The sequence below is a fragment of the Diadema antillarum genome, unplaced genomic scaffold (assembly GCF_040938485.1).
Source record: "Diadema antillarum isolate AM-2024a unplaced genomic scaffold, OU_Dant_1.0 scf00000010, whole genome shotgun sequence".
Lineage (NCBI taxonomy): Eukaryota > Metazoa > Echinodermata > Echinoidea > Diadematoida > Diadematidae > Diadema > Diadema antillarum.
Window position 1 is genome coordinate 2,351,810 of NW_027270899.1, and position 14,421 is coordinate 2,366,230.

Here is a 14,421-nt window from a genome sequence, read left to right on the forward strand (position 1 = left end):
TACTTCATACGTTAACAGAGTGCCGTGAAATGACACAATGGAACCAAGATGGAGTACTTTTTAATGAATATTGTTACTTCATATTCTCACGATGATATTTTCAAAACCTTTTGCTGTGTCTCTGAAGAGAAAATGACTGCATATTTAGTATAAGTTCTATGTTCTAAAGTTCTGAGTGCTGTAGACTGTGAAAGTCTGACGTAATCATCTCTCTGACAGAAGTTAATTTGTGACCGTGCACCTCAAAACGAACATAAAGTCGCACACACTGATTTTGCGTGAGGACTGAAAATAAGTGAAATGGGTCAACCTAGCCGAACTTGACTTTTTCATATTTTCTGAAAGAGCGGGTCTTCTTTTACATTATGCTAAAATTTGGTATCATAAAATGGGCAGGAAAGTGTGTTTTTTTAGCAGTTTATCTCGAACATTTTTGGTAGAATAGTGTGATTAGGTGTGTCTTTAGAATCCCTTTCACTTCTGAAAAACCTTGTCCACACTCTTCACTTTCAACTCTAATAACTTTTGAAAGGATAGTGCTACCGCTTTGAAAGTTGGCATTAATTATGGGCAGAATGTGTTAATGAGGCATGCTTAATTTCACTTTAATCTGATAATCCCTTCATTGTTGTTACTCTGGTGATTTACTTCCTGTTTTTTTTTGTCCCATTCATCGCACAGCCAGCAAGGTTTGGTAAAGATTAAGTGCTTGAATAGACACTGTACTTCAGAGCCTCTTTTCTCAGTTCACACTTTTCCTGAGTTTGTGCTTTCTTTCCAATATTTAGATAGGTTACGAGAGTTCATTTGATTTGAGTTATACATCATTTTAAAACTTAAATTCTGCTCTTTCAGAATATGGTCTGAACTAAAAATTTATGTCTGGCAACTTTTTGTTTGTTTTGAGGTGCAGGGTCACATTTCTTCATTGCCTGGGAAACATACTCTCATGGTGAGAGCTTGCCCAAAGGGAAATTTATGTCCATGTTCAAGCTTACTTGAATGATGGAAGGTAAGGTGAAATACAGAGGATAGTGATATGAGACAAAAAGTTAGGAATTGACTGACACAAAGCAGAAACATTAGCCAACATAGCTGGAGTCTTGCTCTGTGAAGATGTCACTTCAATGGTGTTTGCTGAAATTGGGTTGTACATTAGTGAGTCATCTGTAATAGTCGGAGTCTTCACTCATTTTGCAATGCGGGGGGCCTTTTGCATAAAAGCTGCAATCAAATGTATTTCAGAAAATCAAACATAAGTCAGGTATCAGCCAATCAGAATTGAGTATTTAGAGACTTTTGTCTGATTTTCTGACCTGAGTTTGATCTCAACTTTCATGCAGTAGGGCTCAGGTTTGAAAATATGTTATTGTGCTGATAAGTTCTTTCCAATTGTATATTTGACTTCACTTACTGTATACGCCGAATATTCGTGAGATTTTTATTTTCGCAAATTTCGCGAGTCAGGTGCTATTCGCGAAATTAAAGACGCACGAAAATATTGACTCTGATCGCGATGTGAATGTGACGTGCGCATGCATATTTCTCTGTTCAGTATAGGACTCCATGATGGCAAATTTGACCACTCGCGAAATTATCGCGGATTCCCGATTCGCGAAATTTTAGACTCGCGAAATATATGGCGTATACAGTACCCTGTGTATATGACTTTATATGTTTTAAATCAACCCTGATTTCAGAGATGAGGAGCAGGAGAAGCAGCTGTCAAAGGAGAAACTCTTTCAGCTCTGTAAGCTGCTGCCGATCCAGACATACATCAAACACTATGATCACATTCTTTACCAGGGGCTTGTCGAGGTTCTGATTCCAGATGTCCTCAGACCCATCCCCAGTGAGTATCCCACTCCAACCTAGCTCTAGCCATCACAGAGCTTGTCTTACATCAGCTGATATGAATGAATGAATGAATGAATTGCTTTATTGTCCATAAAGGAAATTCTCTTTTCACTGGTTTTTTTACATGTAGTCCACATAATGAACAAGACAAAAAATTTCAATTACATATTACAAATTGACAAATTCATCATAGTTCAAAGGTACATATTGCATAACATATAATTCTGCTTGCCCAATGTATACATAAGGATAGCATATGAAATAGACCAAGTATGGATAATATACAACTGTCTTGTAAATCAATTTTGGCCAAAAAGTTCTGTATCATATAAGTCATAAAAAGAAAACTTTCAATAATTGCTCATATAATGTTTTCGTTTAAAGAAAAAAAAACAATATAATGATCTTTAATTACAACATATGAGTTTAAGTTACGAAAATATATATATATATGGTGAGATGTATGTGTGTGCAATAGCATTTGAGAGTAATATGAGATATAGTGTGAGTAAGGGTGGTATGTATTTTGTATGTGTGAGTGTGTGTATGGGTGCGTGTGTGTGTGTGTGTGTTTGTGTGAGTAAATTCTTCTTACACACAAATATTTCAGAATTACGTCATCAATGTAATGTTACATCAATGTTACATCTGATACACCAAAAGAAAAATGAGATTATCCATAATTATTACAATCAATTGATATCTGGGTAAGGTATTCATGACGGGTGTGACACAGACCTTCGGACTTGCGCATTATAGAGATGTATGGCGTTAGGGATAAACGATTGCCTGAAACGGGTTTTCTGAGTACGTGGAACACACAAGCGAATACCTGAACGGTTGAAGGTAAAGTTTTCTTTGAGTGGGTGGGTGGGGTCCTGCATAATCTTCCGCAGTATGGAAGCAACTCTCTCTTGATAGACATCATCGAGGGATGGCAAGTCTAGCCCTAATAGGCGTTGGACTATTTTTCTGGGACGATTAAGCTGATATGGGGCCTATCAGTTAATAGCAGTATAAGTTTCATTTTGTTTTCTCATCTGGTGTTGATGCATGGACTAGCAATGGAATTAAATCAATTATATAATGTTGGCTTCTGCATACTGTCTTTTTTAAAGAAGAAGGAAGAGTGTGTTTAACCATTTTCCGTTGTTCGGAGATTATTTTGCTTGTGGATATGAGATGATCCACATTTAGGGAACTTCTAGCTCAAACAAGTCGTGATAATCTGTACACTATAACCCCATCTTTAAAACCACAACGACTAAAGACCACACTATTTCTCTTCCGTATACAAGGTGACCACCTCTTCCTTACTCATTACAGATAAAAATGTCAGCACATAGGCTACAGTCTCTTGGGTAGTACACAAGAAGAATAGTAGAGCGAGACTGGATATCGAAATTTGACCATGCAGAAGTCAAACTACAGGTGATCCCCATTATAAAATCCTCACAGTTTCCTTTTGTTATCAAAATTTCATTATAGGCAAACAGTAAAGTATGTAAAGATATAGATAGATGACAATTCTGCCACCTGAATTTTTACTTTGTTGTAACGACAATTCCGTGATAACCATGTTCCTTAAAACGGGAGTGCACTGTATCACTAACATGATATTAAAGTCCAGGTAAAATTTGTAAGTCTGTCATCATTTTTTTGCAGGTGCCTTGACACAAGCTATCAGGAATTTTGCCAAGAGCCTTGAGAGCTGGCTGAGGAACAGCATGCACAACACCCCACAAGAGATGCTGAATTTAAAGGTCAGAGGTCATGATGGAGCTACTCAGTTTACACCCATTTGATGGCTTATCTGTAGGAGAAACATGATTTGCATTCCACCTCCTCAAATCTGAACATTGCAAGTAATCACTTTACCACAAGAGATGACAAATTAAGTGCAGGTTATGCATTTGCCTCCTTGCATGAGTGGACTGTAGTCTGAATTATCTTTACACACAGATTTTGTTCTGCATCGACTACAATCAAATTTTGATTTCATGGAATTTGCTCCTCTCCTACTAGTAGAGCTAAATATTGTTATTAGCGCTTTACATTTAAAAGGGTACTACCTTCATTGATATTTTCTGGAGTTATTGCTTGTGCAGATCTACCAAGTCTTCCTGATTCTGCCGGAGTCTCTCTGAAAAATGTTGAAATCTGTTTGGGTCTGAATAAGAGAATATTAAAATCTCCCTGATGTGGGAATTATTTTCGCCCATTGAAATGCATGTAACACACAAATATCTCCCTGATTGCTGTGTGGAAACTCCCTGATTTGGATGTGGGAATGTTGGCAGACCTGCTTGTGTAGTTCTCACTTAACTTTTGGCTATTGTGTCTGTTTTTTGTGTAGAAAGTCATTCTTATGTGCTTATTTCTTGGCAGTGCTTATTTTTGGTAGTAAGCAGAGATTTAGGTAAATTCGAAATGTTTTTGTCCAGTATAGGCGAGGTAATTTGTAGATATTTGTTCCTGATTTTACACAGCTCACAAAGGGTCTGATCTTTGTCTGTAAACAAGTATTTCTTTGATCAATGAAACAGGTTGGAGCTGTGACGGCGTTTGCTCAGACCCTTCGACGCTACACCTCCCTCAACCACTTGGCACAGGCAGCCAGGGCTGTCCTACAAAACACATCACAGATCAATCAGATGCTGAGTGATCTCAACAGGGTAGACTTTGCAAATGTGCAGGTACGTTACCATGGAAACTTGGGGATTCTTTCCGTCTGTTGGAAGCCAAGTGTATCGCTATCTGTGTATCTTACATTTTTATAGCTATGTGGAAGCTATCAAAGCTACAGAATCAAAGCTACAGAATTTTTCCAGTTGTGCTGGAACCCTGTTGAGTTATTTCACAGAACCACTTGACTGCACACACTTGCCAAATAATCTAGGTAAAGATATGTATGCTTGCTTGCAAACTTTGTGTGTATGTCTGTGCATTTTGGGGAGAGTCCTGGAACACTGGTTCAGTGCAGCTTGAAATTGTACCATATGCGCAAAACATATCTTAATGTTTGCTTACTATTAAAAATATGACATAGCCGAATGACAATAGATCATATCAATACATGGCTTGGAAGCTGCCTGTGTAATTCAGGGAATATTGTAAGAAATTAAAAGGATTTCCTTTCAGGACTTTGAAGTTTGCTGAATACCTGTGCCATGTGCTGATTTCTGTGATTATGATGATGCACCACTCATCAGTAATTATGTTGGATGTACACAGGTTAATGAGGCAGTAACCAGAATTGTGTATTTCAGTCCAATCATTATTGAAGTGGCATCACTGAAAGCATGATAGACTCTCTCTCTTGTACAACAGCAGTTTCATCTGCACTCATAGTGGCAATTATTGTCAAACGTAATGCTCAAAAGTCTGGCCTTGTCAGTTTTGTTTTGACAGTTCTGTAGTAATTTTTTCTTTCTGTGAGCAGCTTTTAAGAAATAACATCTTCGTATGAGATACAAATCTTTAGAGTTCTCTCTTGCTTTGAATTGTATTTTTTTTTTGTCACCTTAAAAATTCTGATGCTTGCATTTTGACTAACATTTTTTGTAGGGAAGGCACACACCTATTGAGATGGTTCTCAGTGATAAAGAATTATTATTTTTACATATTGATCAAAGTTAAGTGATATGTTTCGTGGCAATGCTCTCATTTTGATACAATCTCCCAAATCCACTGTTATACTGCAAATCATCAAATGACTTTACAGGAAATAGAACTTAACCACCTGCTTGGATTTCAGCCAATATGATTCAGTTGCTTGGCACCATGCACTGCAGCCAATGTGAAAATGATTATTCTGGCTCATGTTACCATGGCTACTTCCAAGTGAAATAAATGAATTGACCTTTGCCTGTGCAGGAGCAAGCATCATGGGTATGCCAGTGCGAAGACTCCGTCGTCCAGCAGCTCGAGCAGGACTTCAAGCGGACATTGCAGCAGCAGAACTCCCTGGAGCAGTGGGCGGCGTGGCTGAAAGGCGTGGTCAACCAGGTCCTCCAGCCCCACGAAGGCTCGCCTCAATTTGCCAAGGCAGCTCGGCAGTTCCTCCTCAAGTGGTCTTTCTACAGGTGTGTAGCTGCGTTGGTCTGTTGGTATGTTGTTGGTGGTTGGCTGGTTCTGGGGGTTCAACCAAGGCCACTTTAGAAGTCTTCATGCTGCTTGAAGATGTTTTTACAAAATATCTGGGTTTGTCAGAAGAGAAATTGACTAATTGTAGCCAGCTATAATAAGTTCTACAGGTGACTCCTGTTATAGCGAAGTCCTCAGGGCCAACAGTTTTCCATTGTTATATTGAAATTTCATTCTCGATAGCCATTATAGATAGTAATTTGGGCCACTGAATTATACTTGACGAATTTTCCTTATATCTGTATGCGATATAATGGGAGCGTACTGCAGTTGAAGGGCTACAACTGGAGACTCTGCAATACAGTATCACTCACGAGAGAAAATCAAGTATCTTTGTCTTTATTGGAGCAACTGGAAAGTAAAGTAATCCTTGAAATAGATAGTCTTTTCAATAGATATTAGTGCTTACATGCTTGATGTACTCCCTGTGTGCTCCATTTGCAGCTCAATGGTCATCCGAGACCTGACACTCCGCAGTGCAGCTAGCTTCGGCTCCTTCCACCTCATCCGCCTGCTGTACGACGAGTACATGTTCTATCTCATAGAGCACAAGGTGGCATCGGCTACAGGAGAGACGCCCATCGCTGTCATGGGTAAGGACCACTCTTTCCATAAACAGTCTTCAAATAGGCTTGCTTCCGGTTTCAAGCGAGGGACAATAGTCAACACTGACAAATTTATACCCTGTGTAATATGTATGACAGGGGTTGGGTTGAGCTTTTGTAGTTTTCTTACATAAAGGGGCAAACCTCGAAAGTGAGGGTGGGGGATAAGAACAAAGAAGCAAGAGCTGTTGGACCTGAAAAAATCTGTGATCCGAAGATCATCATTATATACATTGCTTTTAAATTTCATGTGCTGAAAAGCTGTGCTGGAATTGGAGCAGACTTGTTATAAAGGAGAGAGAGTGGAAATTGTGGTCATGGTTGAAATATGTCAAAAAAGGGACAAGATAGATTTGTTCTTTGAGAAATTACTAGTAAACTGTTATAAATTGGTAACTGCCGGCCTTTTTTGCAGCATAAAATTTACAAGAATTATCACTGGCATACAATGCATATAGCGTAGAGAAATTTTCCGAGCATCTTGGCTCGTGCCAAATTTGCAAAATTAAAATGCATGCAAATATTTCTGGTTTTACAGTAGTCTGAAGTATACTCGGACAGGTGTTTATGGGAAATGAGTGTTATAGCAAAATAAGCTTGTCCTCAATGGGTTAGTGTGCTGACACGAGTAGAGAATGTGCTGGTAACGCGATCCTTTTTCTCTTGTCTCTTTGATCCAGATAAAGTGGACAGCAGAGGAGAGAGGATATCAATGAGTGGGGAGAGCATTACCGAGAACGGAGATGTAGTAGAAGAAAAGAAGAGTCCGGTAGAAACAAGCAGTGCCACGACGAATTCGACCATCACATTAGCAACTGGAAGCAACGGCAGTGCAAACTGAACAGGGTGTTGCATCTGCCTACCCTGAGAAAGAGATGGGCTGTGTATATTTCTTTTCTGGCCTTTTAAATCTTCTTCTTTTTTTCCTCCCCCCTCACAAAAATGTGTAGGAATGAAAATGTTGGTTTTCAAACATCTTGTACGTCTGACAATCATTCTTTCATAAGGCTGAGTTAGGGTCGCCTTTCGAGTGTGTCCATGGGTCGCCAGGTGAGCCAGTGAAGCACTCTTTGTCAAAGCCTGCTAAGATTTTGTTGTGCCCGTCGTCATCTGTATGGTTGTGAAGGATCAGCCACTTGATGGCAGGCTAGTCTGTAATCCTAAACCCTTGGCTCACCACTGACTGGCCGTGACCGCCTAGATCACTGTAATAAGCTGCACAGGAGGTCAACTATCAGGGCTTTGCTTTCTGTGTGCAATCTTGTTCTGACCGAGCCTAGCTTGGGTGACTCGAACCAAAGCAGTGGATATAGTTTTGTTTTTGTCTTATGTTTTCTCCTTGTCCGTTTGTATTTTGAAATCATTTGGTTGGCAAAAATTATGTTATTTAAATAGTTAGTTGACTGATATGCACAAATATGCTGTATCAAGAAGGGAACTTTTCTTAAAGAGGTGGTTAAAACAGTATAGTTCTTCTGGGCATTTCATGAAGCATTTTAAAGGACTTCTGCAGTAAGTATGAGATCTCCTTATAAGCCTGTCTGTGCAGCTGCTATAACACTGATCCTGATCCAAATTTTCCCGGCATGAAATTTGTGAGAAAAATTAAGTATGCTAAGCAAAGATGAAATGACAACGATTACCAAAACAATTTAAAAGTGAACAGAATGATGAGAAGAAACCATGTGTTAAAATTGCATTGTGTGGCATTAAATGCACAGGCAGTGCGATCTAACAGATTAGAAGCAGCTGTGACCTTCACACAGATGAAACTATTACGCACATTTGCAGGGCTAATTCAAAGTATCGCTTGAAGAATTGCAAGCCTTATGCTTGTGTTCGTGGCATTTAGTTGTATTTTCCTTTGCGAGTGTAATGCCAAAGAAACTGACAAGATGTCTGTGTAGTGTGTAAATGTGGAGGCAGCAACAAATACCACAACTACATTTTGTCTGGAATTTGGAGAGATGAAACTGATTGCCTATTATGTTTTGCTGTTGGAGAATATACAGAAAATGTCTCTAAACCTGCCATAAGAATTGCTTGAAAGTAGGATGTTGATGTGCGTGTTTCAGTTGTCATGAAGTCAACAGTCTGGTTAGTGAATAAATTTTATCTTAATGCAGATGAGTGATATATAGCGCTCTGAATTTATTTTCTCCACTGTAACATTGGGCTGCTGGGTACTGTGAAGCATTGACTTCAGTACTGGAATGTACTTTCAGCCATTTTATTATCAGGCTTGATATATTTTTCTAGAAGGCAATCTGTAAAATTTAAATGTCACAAGCTGCACATTACTGCACTTTTGTTGAGACATCAAAACACATAATTTTTTACTTCAGTCAATTTCATGCTTGCCACAGCAGGTTTTTCTTTTTTTCTTTTTTTTTTTTTGGGGGGGGGGGGGGGGGTTGTGGTTTTTTTTTTTTTTGGTGTACGAAGTTGCATTTGGACAAAAAGCAATAAGAAAATATTTCGTGGATTCTTGCAGCAGCACAATTAAATGACAAGAAAGAATAGGGATGTTGAAAAGCTAATGAATGTATGAAGTAAACTGAAAAGAGGATTAGAGTCTATTTTAAGAGTTGATTTGGAATTAAATGTGATGAATGGACTAGTGTGCAATATTATGACATTCACACTATGTGGCAATGAAATAAAGAATTATGTTTTAGCAACTGCAAAGAAATTTAGCACATTAGGCAGCACTTTAATGAGGAGAAAGTGTTTCAGAAGTCTGAGGACTTATTTTACCATGTCCTTTTTACCTTGCTCTGTACAAAAAGTACGGTGCAGAGTCAAACTGAAGTCAGTCATCAAGCATTCCTATTGAAAGATAATGGTTAATCAGTCTATGCACAGTAAATCATTACTCAGATAGCAGTGAATGTGGCTCGTGTTGTTTTATTCAGTAGATTTTTTGCTGTTGCAAGCTGTATGCTTATGATTCTGTGAAGTAGTTGAGCTCGATCAATTTTGGGATACAAATAGTGCATGGGTGTCAGCTGAAAGAATGAACTTGTTAAATTATCAGTAATGTTTCTGCTGCCAGGCATTGTCTTTGGAGAGACGATTCCCCCTCTTAAACCAAACAGCCTTGATGTTTTGACTACAAAACAACTTAGGCAGCAGTGTCTCGTATTGTTTGAAGGATACTTGGAAAAGGGGAGGATAAATTATGTGTGGTTTGCTGACTGACATGACTTGGAAAAAAACAAAGGGAAGTGTGGTGATGGTGTACATTTCTTTTCAAGTCGCATTAGGTGCCTATCTTAACCTGTTTTACTGTCTTTCTCACATGCTCCCTCACACGTTAGAGATGAGCGTGTGATGCGTTTTCTTTGCCGTTTCCTTTGTTGACTCTGTTGTTACATTCCAATAAGTGAAATCGAGTCCTGTTTCTTCTAGTCATGCAAATTTGAGGTGTTGTTGAAAACTTGTGTGTAGTTGTGTTTGTGTCATTACTGAATTTGAAATATCGAGTCACCGTTTGATGCCGTGTTCAAAGATGAATATTTATTCAATTCTGTTGCTGTATTTCTTCCCTATATCATTTGGGCTGTGATGCTATTTTGATATGTTATTGATGATAAGTAGTTGTTTTCAGTGAGAAAGTTTAAACTCTAAGTGTGACTTAGAATTTGCTTTGCTAGAATTCAATTATTAGAAATGTATCCATTTTGTGATTGTAGACTGTTACCAGAATTAATTTCACAAGTGAAGCATTATTGTCCTAGGGTATTATTTTCAGTTAAGTTTAGCAACATGCTCAGTTGTAGAAAGCTGCTTGGATTTAATCCTTTCCAGAAGTCTTGCGCCCTCTCTTAGTGTCGACAACTCAAAGAAGAAATTGGCCTATAAATTTGCCATCTTCTGTACAAAGTACAATTGCATTTAGTTGTGCTTTTATTTTGCACAAGAAATGGCTCAGGTAGATCTTTCCCTTTTGATATTGAAATATTAGAACAAGTAAGATTGCACCATCGTTTGCTTTGTTGTGGTAGAACGTAGCATTTGAATATTCCTAAAAGATTCATGTGTGGTTGCCACCATTCTCTGCTTGGTAGTAGAAGAAAGTAAGAGTTTGGCCTTTTATAAGTTTGAGTAGCACACATATTTTGGTGTTACCACACAAAGAGATGTCATATGTAAGTGAATTTTCATGCAATCCGTTGACCATGAGTCCCGTTCCACTGATGCAAGTCGTTTGCTTTGTCTGTGTGTCTCCTGTTTGTACAGTAAATATGCTTGGTTTGTAAAATATTTTTGAAGATTCTGATTTTTAAGAGGTAATTTTTACAATTTTTTATGTACATGTGTTTGTATAGTGACTTATCACAAAATCATAAATGGATTGCACTCTCCATGTACAGACACTATTTTGTGAAGTTGTTTGATGTGCATATTTATCAGATTTATTTCTATCTTGATTATCTTTGATTAAAGATGATCACAATTGTACAATTTTAGTAGGTGAAATAAAAGTAGGAAAGGCAAGTGTGAGAGTTAGAAATTTGTAGGTATATGTGGATGCATCACTTTTTTATATGAATTACAACGATGAAGCACCTGCTTATTTCTAATTTCTGCCAAGTAATTTTTCTAAGGATTAATTCTGCAAATGCATTTTAAATGTCAATGAATTAGTTACTTGTTGAGAATCTTTCATGATTGTTGATTTTTGTACGTATCTGTCACACGAAACCAAAAGGAGATTTACAGTGATCCAAGGAAGAAGGCCATTCATATGCTATTCCCTCTCGTAATAATATCACTGAATTATAGTGGTGTTTATGTGAAATTCAAGAATGAATTGCCATTTTACAAGATTTCTACAGTTTTCATGTGGCCGTCTCCTGAATGCACTTGGCAAGGAGGTGGTCCAGCTGTGCAGTTTTTTGCACTTCTCTCCGATAATCAGTGCAGCGTTTTTTTTAAAGTAATTTGTGAAAGTGCTTACTCAAGATGGATGACTGTAATGCCTATTCTAATTTTCCTCCGAGTAGAGAATGTATGTGATGTGCTTATTGTGCAGATAGTATTTTTCCTGAAAATTTAATGTGTAACGAGAGACTGTAGTGTCTAATTCATGAGAGACTGGATATCCCAACATGAAATGTATCGGAAGCCATGAGGGCTTCTCAACAAGAAACAAGTGCCTGTAAATCCAGAGTTTTTTTTTTTTCTTCAGTATTTTTTTCAGACTGGGAAATGAAAACATGATGCACATTGTCATTGATATCATCAGGTCACAATGCCTCAAATTAATTGACAGTTATGCATTATGATTTGCAGTTGATAAAAAGGACATTGCCTGGCTGTATTTTCATTGGGGGTTACAATAACTGTATTGACCCATATATAGTGTTGTGGATTATGAATTTAATGCGAAACTGAAACAGTGTTCTCCCCCCCCCCCCCCCAAAAAAAAAAAAAAAAAAAAAAAAAGAGAGACCAGAACAGAAAAATGAATAAGGCCATTGAAACAAGGAAGCACAATATGTGTGCCAGCAAACAATGTAAAAACTAAAAAGACAATAAATCATCCCAGTCTTCGTAGAACATTGTCACAATGCAACCTGCATGGCTAGTTCAAGATGCCGAGATAAACTCTGACTGCTGATAGCCTGAAATGTGCTAAAGTTGCATCAAGTCTGGAGTGAACACTATGGTTGCTGTCAACAGTGAATGTATACATATAGCTTACCTGATTCTCAAGAGGGGTTGCATTATCCATAACTTCAGATAAAATCAAAGTGTAGAAAGGATGAGTTGGGGAAATACGCTGTATGCTCTTCTGTTGTCTAGATTTTGTGCTACCATTCTCCTTCAGCTGAACAAACAATGTAATGTGTGTATTCTTAAAGGCATAACAGGATATATCCTTACTCCCAACTTTTTGTGTACAGCTCTAAAAATGTTATTTATTATTTTGTGTAGCAGTATGTATCATGGAATTATTGGTGTGGTTTTTTTTTTTTTTTTTTTTTTTTTTTTGTTGGTGGGCCTGGAGTCTTGTTCCCCACTTGATGGTAAAATGAAAGCAATAGTTTTGTACTTAACTGCTGACAATTGAAAGTTATGAAGTGGCAAAGTTTTATGTCCCAACTATGTATTACCCAACAAGTCAGAGCTTTGACGTTGAGAGAAGATGAAGGAGGAGATAGACAAGAAGAATTTGATTGCTACTCCATTTGATGACTCTTATTTTATTGAAGGCCTTAAATACCTCCCTTTTCATCCTTAAATGCTATTTGTGTATATAGAATAATTTCCTCTTGCTAGGGTATACTTGCATTTGCTTTGTTGTTTTGTTAGTGCAGTGAAGGCCTGAATGATATTGATCACTGTATCTTCAAGAAATAAAGTGACACAAGCTCTACTTTTCTTGTGCATGTGCCTCATGTTTGAGTGAATGAAATCGAGGTTGTTGAGTGTTGGTGTGAAAAGCGAGTGGTTTGGTCAATACAAAAGTATACAAGCTGTGATTGGTTCTTGAATATCTGGCACATCTCACTCATTAGCAATTGAAATCTTTTACAAGATGTGGTGGCTTGGCCAACACAGTGCACTGCTCCTGTTTTAACAGAGTTCAAAAAAAAAAGATTCTTGGTACAATGAAGTAAAAAAATCAGGTCCCCAAATTATCATTTATATTATCCTTAATATTTATATTCTTTATCCTGTTCAGCTATATTAAAATTTCGACATAATGTAAGAAACTTCTGGTCCTGAGGACTTGGGGTATAACAGGAGTCATGTATCTCGGTACACATCTCATTTTGCTCCAAAGACAATCGTTTATGCAAATTTCACTTGACTCAGTTGCTACCATGAGCATGAGCTATCTTATATACCTACATGTAGGTACATGCAATGGTGATCATACTGTCGGCTCTATCAATTTCCCATGCAATATGGCACCTCGGTCATTAAAGAATTGGTGCTAATTTTTAACAAACTTGTACATGTCTATGAATAACTGAACTCGTATATGAAAGTGTTTTAGAGACCTTTCACAGCCCTGCACACTTGGGGGCAGTTAACCTTCTGTTGAATAATAATAATAATAATGGTATGAAAAATTCATATAGTGCTTATGACCAAAATGTTTCTAAGTGTTTTACAATAAACAAGAGAAGCAAACATGTAATCAGTTGCAAATACAAATTATCCATAAATGACACAATCGATATTGCTCTTGAAATAGTGGGTCCCGAGTTTCCTTTTGAAAATACTAGTACAGCTGTATTTGTACAAGCTCTGCCTCTACTATTGAAGTTAGGGCCTATATAAACAGTACCAAGGCACTAGTTGAAGAAAGTAAAGGACATAGTTATTTACGAGTACTCATTTTGTTCTTAAAGTGTTTTTTGATATCGTACAATAATTCTGTCTTCCATGGCAGTCAGTATCTTGCTGGCCCTCGTCTATTAGAATGAGACATAAACTGGTTTGAATATAGTGCCTAAAGCAGTTCCAAAAACCCTCTGTATGCGTTTTTGTTTTGTGTTGTATGCGACGTTGAATATGGTTGTATATATTCGACTTCTGCTCTGGACAGCGGTACTGGTGCGGCCTGGACGTTGCGCAATACCCCGCACACGTGGAGCATGCACTGCTTCGTACGTTGGGTGTTTGGTTGTGAGCGTGCGCGCGGTGCGCATGTAAAGCAAGTGCGTGCCCGTGCGTGGCCCGTGCCATGTCCACAGTGTGTAGAGTTCTGTGCACTGATCTCGGGAGATCAGTGGTTCTGTGCCTGTGCCCCTTCCTTGCAAATGCACCACTGCTCGATTTACGCACGCATCCC

General features: G+C 38.1%; 1 protein-coding gene across 1 annotated transcript in view; it reads left to right on the forward strand.

Annotated features, from left to right (window-relative positions):
• LOC139720056 (DNA-binding protein RFX2-like) overlaps positions 1–7,909 on the forward strand; it is a 30,718-nt gene extending 22,809 nt beyond the window's left edge. The window contains exons 10-15 of the mRNA XM_071631432.1: positions 1,701–1,852; positions 3,523–3,620; positions 4,404–4,553; positions 5,734–5,942; positions 6,448–6,596; positions 7,289–7,909. Of these exons, the coding sequence (XP_071487533.1) occupies positions 1,701–1,852; positions 3,523–3,620; positions 4,404–4,553; positions 5,734–5,942; positions 6,448–6,596; positions 7,289–7,449 (919 nt within the window). The 3' untranslated portion in view covers positions 7,450–7,909. The remainder of the gene's footprint in view (positions 1–1,700; positions 1,853–3,522; positions 3,621–4,403; positions 4,554–5,733; positions 5,943–6,447; positions 6,597–7,288) is intronic.
• The last annotated feature ends 6,512 nt before the right edge of the window (positions 7,910–14,421 follow it).